Source organism: Rhinopithecus bieti, unplaced genomic scaffold (assembly GCF_001698545.2).
Source record: "Rhinopithecus bieti isolate Rb0 unplaced genomic scaffold, ASM169854v2 scaffold_4658, whole genome shotgun sequence".
Taxonomy (NCBI): Eukaryota; Metazoa; Chordata; class Mammalia; order Primates; family Cercopithecidae; genus Rhinopithecus; species Rhinopithecus bieti.
This window is the reverse complement of record NW_016804523.1, coordinates 1,684,574-1,706,602: the sequence shown is the minus strand read 5'-3', so window position 1 is coordinate 1,706,602 and position 22,029 is coordinate 1,684,574. Positions and strand designations below refer to the sequence as shown.

Below are 22,029 nucleotides of genomic sequence, written 5' to 3'. Positions count from 1 at the left end.
CTTTATTTCCTATGTCATACAATTCACTCGTTTTAAAGTTCAATGGCTTTTGTATATTCATAGATACGTACACCACCACCAGAATCAATTTTAGAGCATTTTCATCACCTTAAAAAGAAATCCTAATAAATTAGGCATTCATCCATTCATTCATTGAACAATGAATTGAATGGTTGAACAAATGCTTATTAAACACCTGCTTGTTTAATATTTTTAAACAGTAGTAAATAAAAATAACAATCCTAAGCTTTATGGAGCTTATATTGTAGAAGGAAGAGTCAGACCATAAACAAAATAAGTTGGTAAAATATGTAGTATGTTAGGTAGTAATAAGGGCTTAGGAGAAAAACAATATCAGAAATGGGGGAATAGGGAGGGGCGGTTTGGGGAAGGATGATGAGTATGCTTGGCAATTTTAAATAGAGTAGACATAGAAAGGTTTACGCAGAAGGCAACATCTGACTTAAGAGGTGAAGAACTCACAACACCCAACACAGGGAGGAGGATTCCTCCAGGCAGAAGGATTGACGTGCAAAGACTCTGGGCTGGAAATGGGCCTGAGTGTTGGGGGAACAGCAGGGTGGCTCTGCCTGAAGAGGATTATAGGGCATCAGGTCAGAGAGATGGGACTTTTGGGGTGGGAGACAGATCTTTTTGGGTCTCTAGGCCTCTGTGTTTTCACTAGGAGTGAGGTGGGAGCTGTTGGAAGCTTTTGAGCAGAGGACTGATGTGATCTGAAGAAACTTCCACAAGAACCACTCTGGGGCTGTGCTTCCCAGTACATTAATGGGAAGTGGCCTCCTAGGAAAGAGCCGTCCCAAAGTTCAGGCCAACAGCAGTCCAAGGGGTTAAGGAGTCCTAGGGTCTCCAGCAGATGATTCAAGTTTACTAACGGGGGAGTGTTGCTTGGAATTCTGGACATCCCAGCTGGGCGCCGTGGCTCGCAGCTGTAATCCCAGCACTTTGGGATGCTGAGGCAGGTGGATCACCTGAGTTCAAGAGTTCAAGACCAGCCTGGGAAACATAGTGAAACCCTGTCTCTACTAAAAATACAAAAATTAGCCAGGCATAGTGGTGGGTGCCTGTAATCCCAGCTACTCCGAAGGCTGAGGTACGAGAATCGCTTGAACCCAGGAGGCAGAGGTTGCAGTGAGCCGAAATCATGCCATTACACTCCAGCCTGGGTGACAGAGCAAGACTGCATCTCAAAAAAAATAATAATAATAAATAAATAAATAAATAAAGAAGTCTGGACACCCCAGTATTAGTCCATTTTCATGCTTCTGATAAATACATACCTGAGACTGGGCAATTTACAAAAGAAGGAGGTTTAATTGGACTTAGACTTCAACGTGGCCGGGGAAGCCTCACAATCATGGCAGAAGACAAGTCACGTCTTACATGGATGGGAGCAGACAAATAAAGAGAGCTTATGCAGGGAAATTTCTTTTTAAAACCATCAGGTCTCATGAGACTCACCATCATGAGAACAGCATGGGAAAGACTTGCCCCCATGATTCAATTACCTCCCACAAGGTCCCGCCCACAATAAGCGGGAATTCAAGATGAGATTTGGGTGAGGACACAGCTAAACCATATCACCAACTATAATCATCTGGAGTTTCCCCAGGGCCCCAACCCCTGGGCAAGACCATTCCCCAAGGAAAGACACATGACAATTCAGAAGAGAGTTAGCAGAGTGAGAGGGAAGCCTGATACTCACAGGAGATTCCTGAAAGAGGAATTCAGAGTACAGATGAAAACAGAAGCCAAAGCATCCCAAGAAGCCCTCTTGGGGAGATTTGAGCTGCAGAAATAGGGTGCTAAAGTCACAGGAAAGTCATGCAAAACCTAAACATCCCAGAAACAATACCTGAGCATGAGGCACCATATGGAATCCCACTGATGAGGGTGTAGAAAGCAGCTCAGGAGCTTTTCTACTGGAAGAGAAGGTTGGTTGGGAATTGAGGAAAACCAGCTGAGCTTGTAGGTGGGAAAATTGCACTTGAGGAGCTAGGGAGGTGGTAGAAATCCTACTAGAGGTGGCAACTCCACCATATGCCCTTCCACTCCCTTCTCCCTAAGAAGGAATGTGAGTACACGTTGTAAAAGTTTTGAAGACTGTTCAGAGAGACATAAATACATGCCCAAGCCAACCTGGCTCTTTCAGACCAAATGTAAGCTACCCACTCAAAGTGCTCACCCCTGCACCACTGTGATTGTGGATTTGGGTTTTAGGTAAAGTCCCAGTACCTGCTACACACACCTATGCCTGCCTTGTTAGGAAGACTAAAGCCTGAATATCTTGGAATTAGTACCACACAGTGTTTATTTTATGGCCATTTGGGAGCATTTACAATTTTTACTACCTACCTTTAGCTGCGACGTGTGTGCCAAAGCTTCCTACTGGCTCCATTTGTAATAACCAGAGATTGTTCTGTCAGGAAATCTTTTGACTGAAAGGCACCCAGAAGTGTTAGTTCTATCTTTGCTGGTGGTTCTAAATAATGAACAGGCCTCCCAGGCTAAATTAGACAAACCGAAGTATAATTAAAAAAGAAGTAAGCCCCAGGTTAAAAGGAGTATTTGGGTGATGAGGAAAATTAAGCCGACAGTATTTCATCTCCCAAAATTGCTTTGGGGATTAAATACCAACGTGCTTTGGTTAAGGATTATGCATTTCAAATGCCACATCCACAGTTCAAGAATTAAGAAAGAAAGCATGGCATCCATAAACTCCCTGTCAAATGTTTATTGAAAACTTAGTATTTGCAAAACATTCTGATAGACACTGGAGATGAAAAGGAATAAAACACAGTTGCCACACACACTCAGAGGATGTGTACAATAAACACTTCTAAGAAATGAAATAATAAAAGCAGGAAAAAAATGGATATGAAAGCACAGATGTGGTAACTATTTGCCTAACTCTATCAATTGATAAGCACCTAGAGGATATTTTTGATGTAATTGTTCATATCATCATAGAAGATGTAAAATGCACACCAAGCTCTGTAGACTCTACTTCTGTCAAAAAAAAAAAAAAAGATCTGTGTCCCTAGAGTTCTACATTGAAATAACTCTATAGTTTGACTACTCAAAGTGTGAAGTGTGGGCCGTGAGTCACCTAGGAGTGTGTTAGACATGCAGAGTCTCAGGCCCCACTTCAGACCTGCTAAGTCATGATTTACATTGTAATAGGATTCCCAGGGACTTGTTATATGGTCAAGTTGAAGAAGCACAGTTTTGGAGTGTGTATCTTTGCTCCAAATGCATTTTAGAGTAAGCCTACTATTTCTTTTATTTGAAATGGGGAATACAGTGAGCTCTTCACAGCTTGGTCATCAAGTTGATTGTATTATCTGTTGGTGACAAAGTCATAGTTCCTGTGGAAATCACGCGTGTGGTTCCCTCCCTACATCGACAGTGGAAGGTACTTTTTGCTTTAGTCGGAAGTGAAAATAAAGATGGAATTTCCTCCACCCCATTCAAGTGCTTGTGCTCCATGATATCTCTCAATGAACAGCTTGGGGGTCTGTAAACCCCAGGTAAGGACTCTTGCTCCAGAGAAGAACTACAGGGTTGGGGAATCTGTTCTAATTCATTTATCTGTTTTTCATGAGCTGTCACTGGTTAAACCTGTGTTTTGTCTATACTGTTAGGATTAGGTTTTAATTTTAAAAGTGACTTTGGTGAGGGGAAATTCTTAGGGATTCACTGGGGGGTCTCCAATCACTCTGGGTATTCAGCTCTAGCATCACATTCTACTAAACACCCACAGCCCAGTGAGCAGGGATTTTGTGGTAAAGTTAAGGAGTTTTTGCTTCTCAGCCACAGATGTGCTTGACCCACCATTTTGTCTTCTTTCTTCTTCCTCCTTTTTAGTGGCTTCACAAAGAGATTTCCTCATTTCTTTCACAGTCACCATATGCGTTATCCTCTGCAGAGCCTTGCTTTGCTTTGCCTCCTGTCTTTTCTCCCCTTTCCCATATCTCCCATATGTTCTAATCACATCCATTCACCTCTTTCTTTACATCAACCTTAATGGCTCATGTTCTTCTTACACACCCTCATGTCTGTCCCACCAGCAGTCATTCCAGGACCCCAAACCAACATTAGTACCATCAAACTGAGTTCAGCCCCAGAAGGTTAGAAAGTTGTGTTTCAGACAGCAAGCTCTGGGCAGATACTCATCAGCTATGAATGGACAGGCCCATCAGGATGCAAATGGTGTTGAGTGAGGGGTCTAGGGTCATATGTCCTCATTTCAGGCCACTGCTCCTCCACCAAGTCACTGCATGACCACCTGAATGTCAATTTTCTCACCTGTTCAATGGAGATAAAAATATCTCTTACCTTACGAAACTGTAAGAAGGAACAACAAGATAATGCACCTAAAATATTGTTTTTAATGAAAGCCTTTTGCTGTACAATACTTGAATTGACTAGGAAATCTATATACACTTCAAATATAAATGTGTATTACAGTTTTTTATATCCTGCCACAGCTTGAGGGAACTCATTGTCTCTCTTTGAATGATTTCTACCAGCACCATGTGCTCTCCCAGCTATCTGGGAGCCACACTTGAATGTTCTCCTTTCTGTGGTTGCCTAGATGAAGTATATGTGCCAGGAGTAATTACAGTGTCAGGAAGTATCCCTAGGCCAGTTGTGGTAGTGCTATCTGTCTTCCTCCAATATTCAGACTTTACATAGGGTCATTTTTTTTTTGGAAAAATAATTTAGCTTTTCCAAGAAATGTTACATTTTCTACTAAATAAGAAATGACAAATAAGCAAAAGATTTTAGTAGTGAAATGTGAAATAAAATAACTGTCAACATTTTTGTCAATTTTCCTGATTAGTACCATAATGGGATTCACACACACACACACACACACACACACACACACACACATACACACATACATGATCCAAATCCATATAGTTTTCAATTTGCTTCTTTTACTTAGCATTATGTCATGGTGATTTTCATGTCATGCTTTTTAAAGCTTTTTCATGGCTTTGTATTATTTTATTGTATGAACGTAGCTTAATTTATTTATCTAGTTCCCTACTCAAGGTGGTATATTAGTCCATTTCACACTGCTTATAAAGACATACCCAAGACTGGGCAATTTATACCCAAACTATGAGGTTTAATTGAACTCATAGTTTCACATGGCTGGGGAGGCCTCACAATCATGGAGGAAAGCAAGGAGGAACAAGTCACATCTTACGTAGATGGCGGTAGGCAAAGAGAGCTTGTGCAGGGAAACTCCCCATTATAATACTATCAGATCTTGTGAGACTTATTCACTATCATCAGAACAGCACAGGAAAGACCCACCCCCATAATTCAATCATCTCCCACCGGGTCCCTCCCACAACACATGGGAATTATGGGAGCTACAAGATGAGATTTGGGTGGGGAGACAGAACCAAACCTTATCAGGTAGCAACTCCACATTGAATAGAAGCCTTGGTCAGACTTTCACATTTGTTTTCTCCTTGCTCAGCAAGGAAAAAAAATTTCAAAGATTATTATAACATTGAGACTCAGATAAGCAGCTATTTTAATATAAGTTCTATTTAGCTATGGAAATTTTAAAAATAATAATTTTATAGGTGTGAAAGAATATCTCATAGAATGATCAAGATACTTGCCCTTTTTGTCCAAGACTTTCTCCTTCTGAAAAGAGAAGGGAGCTAGTAGAGATTATAGCTCTGGGTGGACAAGGCCCTCTCTGTCTGCTCACAGAGAAAGGTTGGACCATCAATACTAGCATAGTACTGGCACATAGTAGGTAAATACTCTTTGAACGAATGGTCAGGTCACACTCCCATATAAGCATCTTCCTTGTTTTTGCTTTTGTTTTTGTTTTTTTAGACACAAAGTCTAGCTTTGCTGCCCAGGCTGGAGGGCAGTGGTACAAACACAGTGCACTGCAGCCTCCATCTCCTGGGCTTTAGTGGTTCTCCTACCTCAGCCTCGCAAGTAGCTGGGACTACAGGCATGCACCACCATGCCCAGCTAATTTTCTGTATTTTTTAAGAGACAGGTCTCACAATGTTGCCCAGGTTGGTCTCAAACTCCTGGCTTCAAGTGATCCTCCTGCCTCTAGCTTGTTTTCAAATTGTCAGTGATATGCTTACTTCAGATGTTTTGTAAATTAAGAAAAAAATAGAAGAAGAAAATAACGTATAGTGAAAATCCAGAGTAAATGCTTTGACTAATAGAAAAGAAACAGACATCTTCTTTAGACATTAGTGGAAGGGAAAGGAAGATGTGTTGAGCCCGAAGTATGAATATTCTAGACTTGGCTTTTTGCCTATGTTCCAAGAGTATCCTTCCTAGAAGAGACTCCAAACATACCAATTTCTGTCCACATATTTGTTATCCCTTTTGAGTTAGAGTCAAGGAATTATTCTCCTCCATGGAAACCATTTTCTTGCCCTCCAATGACTAAAGCAAGTGAAATTTAGCAGAGATGAGAACGAGCGTGAAGTTTTATTCCCCAGGGCCTTTCTTTTAACTCCTTAAAAGGCTTGGAACATTGAGCTGGGAGAGTTATCATGAATGGCAAACACACCAGCAAAGTAATTGAGATGTGTCTGTTCCTTTGGGACAGAAAAAAAAAATCATACCAAAAGTGAAAATTAAATGTTGTTTACTACCATTCAGTTTACCACATACCCTCTTAATTTATTTCCTAGAAAGTCCAAGTGAATTTTCGCTTCTTCTCTACCTTTAATAGTCAGTTTACTTTCAGAGTTTTGTGACTAATAAATGATTGAATGGCTCCTTGAGCAGAGCCAGCCTGCTGATAAATACACCATAAGTTGGTATACCTTGCTTTTAGGTTAGTCAAAAGCACTTCAATTATTATATGAAAATCACTCTTCTGGGTACTATTTTCACATCTTATGCAGTAAGAACTCTGAGCACAAAACACAGAAATTTATCTTGTTTAGAAATTAAGCAGAGTTGTTTTATTTCTGTTTTTGTTTGTTTTTATTTTGTCCTTATTCTTGTGATTGCAAGCTACAGAATTCCATGCTGGACTAACTTAGGCCAGAAGGGTATATACTAGAAAAGTACACAGGGTATATCACATAAGAAAGGGGGCTGTCCAAACTCTGCCCCTGCTTTCCTCTGCGTATTAGTGTCATTCTTTTCCAGTGGCAGATAGGCTTCCCCTTGATAGAAAATACAGGCACTGATCCCTTCAGAGTTTTATTTCTCCACTGACATGTAGGAAATATCTTGGGGAAAACCTTGTTTGGGTCCTATGATGACCAAGCCTGTAACCAAAAGTCGGAGTATGACTGACCTGGCTTGGATTAATGTCTCCCCTGGACCAATTACCTTGGCCAAGAGATGGGGGGTAAAAAATACAGCAGTTCCCAAGGGAAACATGTGGGAGAGGCCATTCTCAGAAAGCAGAGGACGTTCTTCCTGGAGAAGTAGTTAGTATTGGGTAGAGAAAACTACAGGTGTACCCCAAATCCTCTTTTTGCAGCATAAAAGAGAGATAAATCATTGATGCACGTATAAAATCCCATTGCCAATTTAATGTGAGCTGGACAGTAGTGGCATACTATTTAATATTAACAAAATCATAATATTAATTATTCTGTGTCCTGGAGCTTCAGTAGAAAAAATTTAAATAAAAATAGTAAATGCCGTATGGGCAGAATTTCAGTAAGAGTGAGAGTCTTCTAAAAAATAGCTGAGATTGGGCTTGGTGGCTCACACCTGTAATCCCAGCACTTTGGGAGACTGAGAAGGGCAGATCACGTGAGGTCAGGAGTTCGAGACCAGCCTGGGCAATATGGTGAAACCCCATCTCTACTAAAATTACAAAAATTAGCTGGGTATGGTGGCACATGCCTGTAATCTGAGCTATTTAGAAGTCTAAGGCATGACAATCGCTTGAACCCAGGAAGTGGAGGTTGCAGTGAGCCAAGATTGCACCACTGTACTGTAGCCTGGGCAACAGAGCGATACTCTGTCTCAAAAAAAAAAAAAAAAAAAAAAAGACTGAGATGAGCAGAGGTGGGGCTGTGTAGTAAGGCACTATGGGGGAGATGAAGGCAAACTCAGCACAGTAGGACCTTTACATATTTTACATATTACACACAGAGCTATCCTTTTAAAACATACACTCTTTGGGATTCTAAGGAAGCACCATTTTCATTTGATTGCATGCAAAAGCCTCATTTTAAAAAATACACCTGGATTTCACATTAAGATGCTTTTTCCTAAAGCAATGAAATTTAGCTTGTTAAACACCAAACCTATATAATTTAAAAAGTATTTCCAATAAGGCAGCTTGTGACTTGAATATGAGCTTTCATAACTATCGCTGAGGTTGGGTCCAGTGTAGTTTTGAAACTTAAAAGATTTCATTCACAACCATGTTTTTCAGTGCCTATTTTGTATAGAGCCTGGGATTCTAAACATTTATTAAGAATGGAAGGTTGAGGCCGGGCGCGGTGGCTCAAGCCTGTAATCCCAGCACTTTGGGAGGCCGAGACGGGCGGATTACGAGGTCAGGAGATCGAGACCATCCTGGCTAATATGGTGAAACCCTGTCTCTACTTAAAATACAAAAAACTAGCCGGGCGATGAGGCGGGCGCCTGTAGTCCCAGCTACTCGGGAGGCTGAGGCAGGAGAATGGCGTAAACCCGGGAGGCGGAGCTTGCAGTGAGCTGAGATCCGGCCACTGCACTCCAGCCTGGGTGGCAGAGCAAGACTCCGTCTCAAAAAAAAAAAAAAAAAAAAAAAGAATGGAAGGTTGAAATGGTGACATCCCTTTGTGGGAACAATAATAAGATATTTATATATAAAAGGCATGTCAGTAAATGACGCCCTATAGGAAAAGCCAATTAGGGGGCCAGCACCCAGAGTTATCCGGGCAATCAAAGGGGAGAATCACCTAAGGCTGGCTTAGAAAGGGAAGGGGCAGAGAGCAATTGAAATAGTTTCTTCCAGTTAGTCTCCATCTTCCACAACCACCTAGACAATACTTCTCAAACTCTAATGTGCACTCAAATCTCCTACGAATTTTGTTGAACATGTAGATTCTGACTTAGTTGATCTGGAGTAGGGCCTGAGAACTTACATTTCTAATGTGCTCCTTGGTGGTGCTCTTGCCACTGATAAGTGGATCACACTTTGAGTAGCAAGATCTAGAAAGTCAGGTCATCAGCTCAGAGTGTCTAAAACAGTGCCTGCTATTTACTAGGTGCTTAATAAATATTCATTGCATCGTGGCTAAATCGAATAGTTTAGATAAGTGTGTGTTCTGGGACCACAGGAGGTGGGAACCAGTTCTGGAAGCGGTAAAGGGCAAATGCAGGGGGTGTGATGGGAGCCAAGAGGGAGGCAAGAGGACGCAACAGAGAGGGAACTTCTGGGGAGCCTGGAGGGAGTGTAGCACTGACAATGGTGTGGAGCCTGACACCAAACCAAACCAACATAAAAGTCAGAACTGAGTGGGTAGAAGGTCTGTGAGTTCTCAAGTTTAGTCTCATCATTGACCGGATGCCCATGCTGGTAAGGATGAGGGCAGTAGGTGGAAGGAAAACAGTACCTGTGAGCAGATGCTGGCATAATCAAGAAAATATTCTGAAGTCAGGTGAATGATAGAGATGAGAACATGGAAACAGAAATATAATTCAAAGGAGTTGCTGGGAGACTTAGCAGTGGCTTGTCGAATGAGGGAGAGTCCACCAAGACACCTCCCTCTTCAAGTCTGGCACAAAGCATCCAAATCACCTCAGGAGATTTTGAGAATATTGATTCCCAGGCCCTATCCCTAGACATTTGGAGTCCATAGGTCCTGGAATCTGTATTTTTAAGAAGTTCCCCCAGGTGATTCTGATGTTGCAGCCAAGGAAGGTGATCCCTGGGTAACTCTCTGTAACTCCTTCAAGTGATTGGAAGAGGAGAAAGGCCCTCTAGGGAAGGGAAGGTGCTAGTCAGAGGACACTTCAGCTAAATAGAGGCATTGCAGGAGACCCCAAGGAAAAGGCCAGAGTCTTTGCATGCTGGAATTTTACAGCTTGATAAATGGCATGACTACAAAGTACTGCCTCATGATTTCTTTAACTGTGATAATCATGATTAGGCAATCCCTTTTGAAGGATCAAATAGGCTTTCTACTGGCCCAAGTCCTAGTTAATATTTGTTCAGATTTAATCCACTTCACAGATGAATGCATCAAATTTCATGATAATTTTAAATGAATGTGAATACCGTATTATAATTCTCTTGTAAGCCATGGAACCTTATTTGTCTGGGTTTTTAACCAGCTCAGCCACTTACCAGCTCTGGGGTCCTGAGCCCAGAACTTGAGCCAGGTGTGTCAGCATGTTCATATGTAAAACAAAAATAATAACACCAACCACACAGGGCAACTCTCAGGATTAAGTAAATACATGTGAATCTTTTTTTTTTTTTTTGAAACAGAGTTTTGCTCTTGTTGCCCAGAGTGTATCCAGAGTTGCTGGAGTGCAATGCTGCAATCTCGGCTCACTGCAAACTCCACTTTCCGGGTTCAAGTGATTCTCCTGCCTCAGCCTCCCAAGTAGCTGGGATTGCAGGCGCCTGCCACCATGACCGGCTAATTTTTTTGTAGTTTTTGTGAAGACAGGGTTTTACCATGGTGGTCAGGTTAGTCTTGAACTCCTGACCTCAAGTGATCCGCCTGCCACGGCCTCCCAAAGTGCTGGGATTAAAGTGTGAGGCACCGTGCCCAGCCACCTGTGAATCTTTTAAAACTGTGCCTGACATATAGAAATGATCAATGAAAGCGCTGTAGGACCCTCTCCTTAGTTCAGCTAAAGACGGGGTCCTTGTCACATGGCCACAAAAAGTTAGGCTTGAAGACAATTTGAAGAGTAAGGAGGACAGGGTTTTATTGTGTTCAAAGGAAAAGAGGGAAACAGGTTCTCTCCGCAAGGCCGGAATCCCTGCTGGTGTGCTTCCCACCTTGCAGATTGAATTCCAAGTTCCACCCAGGAAGAGGAGTGGCCAGGCTGCAATTAGAGTGGACTTCTGTGGCTGCACCCCAGAGTGCATTCCTCCCAGCGAGCAGGGCCACTGAAGTTTTTCCAGGGACCCTTATACTTGGCTGTCTCAAAAGTTTGTGGTATTGTGATTTGTCTTGTCACTATTACAGCTACCACTTATATAAGACTAGTCAACTTGGCTTGCCTTGTATGTTTTTGGGAAAGAGAATCTCCATCTATGGGAAAAGCAGTGGGGCCTTTCAGAGGATGTCCACACCATCTATTTGGTGCTCCAGTAAGAAGGGTTGAGTCCAGTTGCTAGAGCCACCTGAAAACCTTGCAGAAGGTTCTCCAGACTCCTCACATGGAAAAAAGGAAAAGATTGACAGGCAGAATTACCTTTATGTAATTGACAAACACCTACTGGGCATCAAGTGAATATTAGGAATTGTGAATTGTGCAGAGTAACAAGGATACAAAAACACAATTGATACCCTCTTGGGGCTTAATTTGATAATAGATGTACTACAATAAATACTTGTGTTCACGGTGATGTAGTGACAGTTCAATGACAGCACAAAGAGAATTTCTGATGTTCTTTATATCTACTGGAAATTGCCCACGCAAGAACATAAATGTCAGCTTCTAAGATGGAAAACTCGTGTCATCCTCAAAGCAATTCAACAATGAATGATAGTTGTGAGCCAAGAATTATAATTCGCTGTTGATTATAACTTACATTTGTGTCATACTTATTTTTATTTTGAGCTTCATAGTACCTCCAAAACATAAAGGCAGTGATAATCCCATTTATAACTGAGAAAATGTACATTCTGCAAATGTAGGGTCTTGCCCCAAATTTCACTTTTAGTAAGTCAGAGGGTAGAAATTGGACCCAGGTCCTGCACTGTAGGACCTCTTCGCACTGAGCTGGGCTATGTAACTGCCACAACAATCTAATGAATTCTGTTTAATTAAAAAGAGATAATAAGAAGAATTTTATATTAAAACCCATAAGCCTAGATAATATGATGGTTCTAAATTGTCCTCATTGCCAATGTTAGATGTCTGGCAACCTTAACTATTGTGAAACATATATCACAGATTTTCTAACTATAGATTCTGTTGTTTGAGGGAGGTGGGAAGGAAGCTCTGTTTGCGATCATTTGAAATAGCAAACTGACATTTTCTTTTTCCAGCTTATTCAAAAGTTGACGGATGTCGCAGAAGAGTGTCAGAACAATCAGTTAAAGAAGCTCAAAGAAATCTGTGAGAAGTAAGCCTTCATTCCCATTACAATTGACATGTGCATCTACATTGATTCATCACAAATTCCCATCTGATTGGCCTCTTTTTTCTCTTTTACTTCCATTGTGACTTCAGAGAAAAGAAAGAATTAAAGAAGAAAATGGATAAAAAGAGGCAGGAGAAGATAACAGAAGCTAAATCTAAAGACAAAAGTCAGATGGAAGAGTAAGTCAAAAGTGTCCCCTCTCCCCAACAGTTCACCTGGGAATTATTTTATTCTGTACATCGGAGTCACAGGTTCTTAACCAGTCAAAGGCTCCTCCATGAAGTTTCTCCTCTAGTCAGCCTTTCAAAAGATTCTTTTGGTAAGGTTTTTAACAGGGAAGGCTCAAAGAGTAGTTCCATAAAGGAGTGAGGCACACCCAGGACCTTTTAAAGAGAAAGCAAAGAGCTTCCCTCAGGGAAAGGCTAAATCCTCACTTCCTACGCATAACCTTCCTGGCATTTAGTGAAAACAGAGCCTGTGCCTTGGGAGGAACCTGACTTTTGTCCAGAGGCTGGCAAATTATACCTTTCTTGTAGCAGTAATAAGAATGTTGCTATGGCTCACATTTGTCATCTCAGCACTTTGAAAGGCCTAGGTGGGAGGATTGCTTGAGGCCAGGAGTTCAAGAGGGGCCTGGGCAACATGGAGAGACTGTCTCTACAAAAAAGTTTTAAAATTAGCTGTGTGTGGTGGTGCACACCTGTATTCCCAGCTACTCAGAAGGCTGAGGCCGGAGGATAGCTTCAGCCCTGTAGGTCAAGGCTTCAGTGAGCCATGATGGTGCCACTGCACTCTACCCTGGGCAACAGAGCGAAACCTTGTCTCAAATAAATAAATAAATAAAAAGAAAAAAGAAAATAATGTTGAGAGTTCTGTAACCTGTCATTTAGAAGTCTGAGATTCCTGTTTGTCAATTTTGGATGAGTTGGTATAATGATGTATTCATCATTTGCTTTAAGGGAGAAGACAGAGATGATCCGGTCATATATCCAGGAAGTGGTGCAGTACATCAAGAGGGTATGTGGGCTCATCACACTCTCTCCTTTGCAAACCATGTGTGAACATTTGGTGAGCTCACTGTGAGCTTCTGGAAGGAAATGTCATGCCTTGTCCTATCTTTTTATCACTAGCACCTAGCAGAGCTGTTTCACAGGGTGGGCACTCCTTAATCAACATTTCTGCAAGTTGAATTGCAAACAGCTATGTAAAAGGATTCATCTAAAAATAGACAGTCGAGTCATTTCCAAAGTCAAGAGCCCAGAAACATGTTGTAAATGAGAGTTTTCCCAAAAGAACCTTTCATTGTTGTCAATGATAGAGATGATGGCAACCTTGACGGGCTGTCCTTTTTTTTTTTCAATTAATGTCATAGAAATGTTTACATATTTATAAAAGGTAAGAACAGTACAGTCCATTGATCACCACCTCCCACCCTGTGTTCCTATCACCCAGCTTCAACACTTACTACAGTCTGCTATACTTGTAAGTGTAGTTCTTGATCAGGAGATCAAATAATCAAATGCAAGCCATAGATCTGAAAAGCTTTCAGTATTTTCTGAAAATGGGCACTTTTAAACGTTTAGATGAAAATAATGTTTCTTGTAACTTTTCTTATAGCTAGAAGAGGCGCAAAGTAAACGGCAAGAAAAACTCGTAGAGAAACACAAGGAAATACGTCAGCAGATCCTGGATGAAAAGCCCAAGGTAAACGGAACTGAATTAAAATGCACAATTATTTTATTTGATTTCCATTTAGTAAGAATAAAACCTTCCTGGTTTACGTAAGTACCTTGTACACAGTCTCAGATCAGTTCTTGCATATGAAACTCATGTATCTTTCTCAATGAAGGTAAAAATATAGCAATATTCGGTAAGCTTTTATCATCAGCTGGTGAGCTTTTAAAAACTGCAAATGTACAGAACCCAGCCCCAGAGATTTGGCTTTAACTAATCTGGGGTATGGCTCAAACAAAGGTATTTTTATAGTCCCTTTCTCCTGGAGAATCAGAAACTATCCAAACCTTCAGTTTGGTTACTACTAAGTAAACTTGAGTTCTAAATAGCTGATGTAATGTTGTAATGCCACCCTCTGTCCAGCAGAGGATGCCCTGCACCAAAATCACTTCGGTTTTTATACAGCAAAATAGTCTCATAAATCAGAGAAAAGCAAATCTTTTGTTTCCCATAGTAACAGTTGATTGGGGCTCTACTTTAAAATTATCTTATGTTCATTGTTTGGTTAAAATTAATTGTCTTATGAATATTAACTTTGAATGAACTGAATATCTGTAGATCAAATACTTTGAGGTTAGCAAATGAAATCTCAGTTTTAGAACATTCCTTACATTTTGATTTGCCACCGAATAGTTTTCTGTTTATGGAAATTGTGTTTTTCAATTTTCCTGCCCTTCTATTTTCAATTTAAAATATCTACTCTAAAAAGTATTGCCATTCCACACAAGTATTTCTTGAGTCCTCAAAGTTAAAAAACGTGAGGGTTTTATTTAATCGTATGTTTCATTCACCAATTTACTTCTTATAGATTTCTTATGGATCATTCTGAATACATTTTCATGGTTCTTTGTGCTCTTATGCTTTCATATTTATTATATAAGACATTTATTTAATATTTTAATTTCTAAGTTTTAGGGTTGACAATATAGATTCTCAAGCAAGAATTAATAATTACTTAGATATGGTGCTAATTCTTATGTTTCTCCTATAAACATATAATGTAGATCTTCTCAGCCACCCTCTCAGGTTGATTATGCACTAATAAAGTGGAATAAATTTTAACATAATTTCAGAAATTGCTATACTTTCCAATCAGGATTGGTCTTTTTAAAATGCTCAAATTATTTAGAGCAAAAGGTTCAGTTTGACTGAAATTTAAGAAACACCTTTATAATAATCAGTCCCAGGTGATATATTCAGATACATACATTTCTAATCTATGCTGTCTGGATTTAAATTTGTCATTACTTTGTACACATAGAATTTGCTTATGTTTGATGGCTCAGCTAATTTTTGTATTTCAAAAAAATTTTATCTTAGGGAATATGATTCTTTTCAGAATTTCATTTTGCTTTTTTTTTTTCATGTGTGTGTTTCGGTTCAACAATGTTAACTATTTTACTTACAGATAAAATGTGAATATAAAATCATTAATGTATTTAAATTATGTAACTCTAAGTATCAATAACCCATATAAAGATTTTCATGTTACTGCTCTAGGTCATCATGATTAAAATCAGCCTCAATAAATGTGGAAGCACCCTTCAACTTCTTCCCTGGATATAACTGGTCATGAAAAGAATTAATAACTTTTGGCCATTTTATCAGCAGTCAGGGTGCATTCAGCTGCAATTTTACAAAAAGCCCAATTAAAACTGGCTTCAACAGCTATGGTATTTAGTAAGCCACATTACTGGAAATTCAGAGGTACCACAGTTGTAACAATGATTAATTTAGTGGCTTAACAATTTCATCTCCAGGTATTTTTAGAATTTCTACTGTTGTTGCCTTCTAGCTACAGGCCATGAACTCAGTCATGAGCCGGCTGCCCTAGCTCCACACATCATAACCTTACATAAAACCACTCAAAGGCCGTGCAGCAAATGTCTTCATTTTGTAACCCTTTCTAGGATTGAGAAAAACCTTCCTACATCCTCCCTAGCTGGTGTTTCCTCATTGGCTACAATGGCCTCATATTCCCATTCTTAAACCAATCATGGGTAATAGGGTATAACTTTCATGATTGGCTTAGAGTAATTAAGATTCACTCGCAAGGCTAGAGAGAGTTCAGTTTCTCCTCAATTCCATGGTCATCAGGTACCTGAACAAAATTGATATTATATCATCAAAGAAATAGAGGGGAAACAGCAATTGGGTAGATATGTAACACAGAGGGTATGTTACAGCCACGTTTCTAGTAATTTTAATTTCTTCCTTTTGGCCCCTTGGAAAGAGATCTGAAGTGTTTCTATGAATTTTTAATAGTTCTATTGTCTGCATTTTTTATTGTAAATAGGTACTATGATGAATTCCTCTGTGCTTTTCTTCCATGAGGTTGCTCCATGACCATATTTTTGTGTCTGAATTTGAAGGTTGCCCTTAAAGATTGTTGGTTCCATGTCAAACTAAAGCATTTCTTGAGGGTTTTTCTGCATGGCTTGAAAATGTTGTGCCTTAGAGCTGTGATCTTATTAATAAAATAATAAATCATGACTGTTAACTTTGTGGGGCATGGTGGTTAATAAAGGGAAATGACAATGGTAAGAGGAGGAGTAATAGACGTAGAGTGAAACAACAAAATCAGGTGTGAGGCATGTGAAGAAAGACCAAAGCACAGGACAGCAAAGTAGATATTAATAAATGGGTGGTGAGGAGAGGCCAGGCCAGCGTAGCCGTCACTGATGCTCCCGTAACTGTGGGGCATGGATCAAAACTACAGTAACACTGTCTTTAAAATAATCCCTCTCCACATCTAGTACTGAAACAGGCTTTGAATCTTGACATAGACATGAGGGAAATTAGCAAAAGCAGAAACAAAAGAAGGAACAACCCAAGGAAATGAAACTGATCAAGAGTATCTCTAAAACAAGTCCACGGAGTCAGTTCCATTCAGTCAGATAAGAAGACAGAGTGATTTCGTGACCTCTAGAACTTTATGAACGGTTCCATTATTGGGTTTTGGATGAGAAACGTGAGCTGACATTGCCGCAGGTAATATTAAAGACAATTGTAACCTTCTTATGAAGAAGAAAGCATGCCAAACTTTGCCATAGGTTACAGAGGAAAATTTACAGATGGGATGAAGCTTTTTAAGTAGAAACTGATCATAGCTAAGTTTTTGCTGACACCCAAAGTCTGTATAGGCTACATGACATCGTATTTCTTCCTGTTCTTCCATTTCTTTCACCATGTTGTTGTATATAATAATTTACTTTCTCTTCATCCACTTATTCTAACTAATGTAATAATGTGTTTCATGTTCCCAATCTTGTTCTTAACAGGGAGGAAGCTCTTGTTTACATTACTGTTTGCTCTGGGATATTACTATTTTGAGGTATTCTGAACCTTGATTAACCCCAATCGTATCAGTATAATTTTCTAAGCCATTGGTAAACAAACAACTCCTTTGAAAGTAACAAACAGATATTTTGTAAATCTTTCAGCGAAAGAAATTTGAAAAGCCGATGGCTCAAAATTAACAGTTTTTCAGTGGCAAAGAAGTAGTTATTCTAGCTCAATTTAGAGCAAACTACACGCGAAACCTCATTCAAAGTGTGACTTTGCTAGCGGTTTACTCAACAATGTGCATGTCATCTCGAGTTCCCGACATTTTTACCATCCTGCAACAGCAGTCATAGGAGAATATGCCTCAATCAAAATTAGGCTAAACGTTTGTTTCAATTCTGCATGCGACCCAGGACCTTCAGGCTTTCTGGGTGGATCACTTGAGGTCAAGAGTTCGAGACCAGTCTGGCCAACATGGGGAAACCCCATCTCTACCAAATGTGGCCAATCACATGTGAAAAGTTTATTTTAGATTATTGCACTGTGTGACATGCACCAAGCTCTTTTCATATGGAAAGTTCATTTTTCCGCTATGAAAAAAGAGATTCAATTAGTTTATTCCTTTTGTAGGTAGTTCTGAGGGTATTGGGGAAAATGGAAATAGGTGGTCCCTCCAGGCAATTTGTACAGTAAAATATTTTGGCCTCGATTTGACATAAAATGATGTACATTGCTGTACATAAGTCCCATGGAAACGTATTATGTTATAAACAACAATAGACACTCTTAGAAGGGAATACTTAGCTCCTTTCCAGGAGAGTTCTGATTTCTGGAGAAACATTCAACTGCATGTTTTCTAGCAATGAGATATTTGATTCAGTCCCTGAGTGTATGTGGGTTTCAGTTTTGTTTGAGGTGTGCCTTTTTTTGAAATCCATAGTGGTAGAATTTTCAAGATGGATGCAGTAAACACTGGCCAGTCTTCTGACTCGGTGAAATAATTGGTTTCCTTGGGATTTCCATACCTGGGTTTGCCAAACTCAATAGGAAAGTGTTTATGTGTACAAACAATGTTAGGAACAACTCAAGAACCCAACTGCCAGTGCAGAGAGAATCCATACCTTTTGTGGTCCTGCTCAACCCTGAATTGATCCATTATAAAAATGACCTTCTACCTTTTTCCTGGACACTTCAAAGATATTCATTGTAACATATGAAAACACGGTTGGCCAGGCGTGGTGCCTCACACCTGATATCCCAGCACTTTGGGAGGCTGAGGTGGGCGGATCACTTGAGGTCAAGAGTTCAAGACCAGTCTGGCCAACATGGGGAAACCCCGTCTCTACCAAAATACAAAAATTAGCCAGGCATGGTGGTGGGCACCTGTAGTCCCAGCTACTTGGGAGGCTGAGGCAGGAGAATCACTTGAACCCGGGAGGCAGAGGTTGTAGTAAGCCGAGATCGTGCCACTGCATTCCAGCCTGGGCAACTGAGTGGGACCACCCAGTCTCAAAAAAAAAAAAGAAAAAAGAAAACACAGTTGATCACAAGTTGCCCTGAGTCTGTTGTGAATATGCCAATGTTTATCGATCACTTTGCAGCTCCTGACTCTTTATAAGAAGAATCATCTTTTGAGGGGAATTTTTAATGAACTATCTCCATAACCTCATAAAACAGTCAATAAATGTGTAATTTACTTTTTCTCTGATGCTTAATTTGTCTTTGATGCTTCTTAGAACACAGGTTTTCTGTTTTAATTTAGCTCATCATCAATAGAGAATTCCGGGAAGCTTTAGGGCATTTTAATTTATTCCCAAAGAATATTTCATCATACAGCTACTGGCTCTTTTTTTTTTTTTCCTCCAACAAGGGAATATAGACTGATTTTCCTTATTTCTCCTCTGACATCTTTGTAACAGGGTGAGTGACTCATCACTCTGCTTGAAGTTAGTCTTGTTAGACCTACCGCTGGGCTCTGAGACAGAACCTTACATGTGGCTGATATCTCCTGTGTTTGGGAGAGAAAAGGCAAACTTAGGGATTTAAAATAAAACATTTTTTAAAGTAATGTATTTGTGTCTCCTCTAATCTTTTGTGGCTTGACGGGGAAATGGATTCTTCCTTGCCAGCACCCATTGGATCTTCTCCCAGAAGCCAAACCGCAGAGTGGGAACTGGCTGCCTATAGCAGGGAACACTGCCTATATAGACAATGTTTCTGCTCGTTGTCAAGTCTCAATTAACTACACAGTGGTTTGTTTTTGTTTGTTCTATAGAAGAAAATTCTTTTCATTTTGTCAATATAAAGAATTGCCTTTTAGGAAACAAACATAGTTATGCCTTATTTTCTTGAGTGTAAAACTTAGACATGTTTACTCTCCTTCTGGGCAATGCCAGGGCATTGGAACAATTTTAATTCCACTGGTCCCTCATCAATTTCTTTTTGAAATTTAATCCAATAGACTTTTAAACACATAAGGCATTATTATTCTATGTTATCATCATGGTTCATTTAGATATGTCTACATGTTCACATATTCTTTGTGAAACGTTTTTTCTTGTATCCTCTGCCCATTTGGGATCATCATCTTGTACTTCCTCTAGAAGTTCCTCTCATGCGGTCTACTGGTGGGAAACTCTTTGGAGTTTTATTTTGTTTTGTGCAAAAATATCTTTGTTTAATGTATTAATAGATGAGAATCCACATTTCCTCCATTCTGGAATGATATGTTCACTGGATATAAAATTTTGTATTGGTGGTTATTTTCCTTTAGCACACTGATGATAAAATTCCACCGCCCTCTAGCATCTATTGCTGTTGTTGAGAAGTTAACTGTTAGTCTTAATACAGTTCTTTTGATGATAATTTGTATTCCTCCCCACCCCCACCAATAGCATTTAGGATTTTTTTCTTATATTTTGGGCAGTTTTTCTATAATGTATCTAAATATGTGTTTGAGGTGGCTAGATGGATCCCTGTCCTCAGTTCTGCAAAAACTCTAACCTATCATGAAAGCAAATATGGCTTCTGTCATTTTTTTTCTTTCTTTCTAAGATTCCACATATATACATGTATATATTTGCGTATAAAATAAAATGAACCTTTTTACTCCATCTCCTCTGTCAATGAATTGTTTTTAGTGTTTTCCATCCTTTATCTTTCCATACTGCTGTGTGCAATTTTTTTTCTGACTCTTTTTGTAATGCATCAATTTTTTGTTTAAGCTGCTATTCTATACATCCTCTGAGTGTTTAATTTCAGGTTTTGTATTTTATTTCCAGATGTTCTATTTGGTTTATTTTCAAATCTATAATCTGTATGTCTTAGCTTGTTGCAGGAAAGCTTTCCTGTGAGATTCCTCACCCTGGGAAAGCTTCAGCTCTTGAGTGTAGGCTCCTCAGCCTTCAAGGCTATCAAAGGGTGAACTCAAAATTTCCATCATTAGCAAAAGTCTATCAGGGTGAAAGCAGCTTCCTTGATTATCACCTATCTAGGTTCAATGCCCCCTTCAGTTTGACCGTGATCATTAAGTTCTTGTAGTTCTTTGGGTCTTTAAAGATAGTTTTAATGGCTAGCTATGGTGGCTCACCTCTGTAATCCCAGCACTTTGGTAGGCCAAGACAGCAGGATCACTTGAGATCAGGAGTTTGAGACCAGCCTGGCCAACATGGTGAAACCCTGACTCTATTAAAACAATACAAAATTAGTCAGGCATGGTGGTGTGCACCTGTAATCCCAGCTACTCTGGAGGCTGAGGTAGAAGAATTGCTTGAACCTGGGAGGTGGGGGTTGCAGTGAGGCGAGATCATGCCACTGCACTCCAGACTGGGTGACAGAGCGAGACTCCATATCAAAGAAATATATATATATATATATTTTCTATATATATATATATGAATTATATCCAAATCCAGCTTCTTTTTTCAGTGGAAAGGATGGTCCAAATAACCTAATCAGCCATTATCAGAAATAGAAAGTCTCTGTGTTGTGTTTCTGAAATATTTGAATTAGTTAACATCTGTATCAGTCAGGATTCAACTAGAAAAACAGAGCCAGTAAAAAATTGTGTGTGTGTGTGACAGTAATTGGCTTATGCAATTTTTGTGGATGGCTATCTGCCCCCTTCTCAAGGTTGTCTCCCTTTTTAATGATGGACCCTGGCAGGCAGGCAGGAAGGGAAAATTGCAAGTAGGCTTCGTGACTAGAGTAACCTGCAGAAGCTGAACCTCTTTGTCACGGAGTTGAACACACACACACATGCACACACACACACACACCCCTGGCCCAGGAGTCAGAAAACTAAAGGAAGACCCAACGGGCAGGGGAAGTGATTGCAGGCTCAGCCGCTGCTTCCCATCAACCAGACACATAAATCAACAGATCAGCAACAATGCCTGCGTATTACACAATGACTGCTGCCTCCCTCATCAGTCCTCCAATTCTCAGAAGAATCTCCATGGAACCCACAATAACTGGAAACATACAGAAAGGGAACTCTGGGAAATATAGTTTGGCTGAGACAGTTGGCACAATAAAAAGCATCACACTGTTATGTAAAAATCAGAAAATGTTTTATTTCAAAAATACTCCATGTCTCTTGAAAAATGAGATTCTAAGATTATAATAGAAACATGCAAAGAATTTCTAAAGCTAGGAAGAAGCTGTCCCTTAGGGCTACATGGTACTCCCTAGGCTGT

General features: G+C 39.9%; 1 protein-coding gene across 1 annotated transcript in view; it reads left to right on the top strand.

Moving 5' to 3' along the window:
• The window catches only part of PLCB1 (phospholipase C beta 1), a 258,291-nt gene that overhangs the window by 147,202 nt on the left and 89,060 nt on the right, over window positions 1–22,029 (top strand). The window contains exons 26-29 of the mRNA XM_017868878.1: window positions 12,219–12,295; window positions 12,403–12,492; window positions 13,273–13,330; window positions 13,931–14,017. Of these exons, the coding sequence (XP_017724367.1) occupies window positions 12,219–12,295; window positions 12,403–12,492; window positions 13,273–13,330; window positions 13,931–14,017 (312 nt within the window). The remainder of the gene's footprint in view (window positions 1–12,218; window positions 12,296–12,402; window positions 12,493–13,272; window positions 13,331–13,930; window positions 14,018–22,029) is intronic.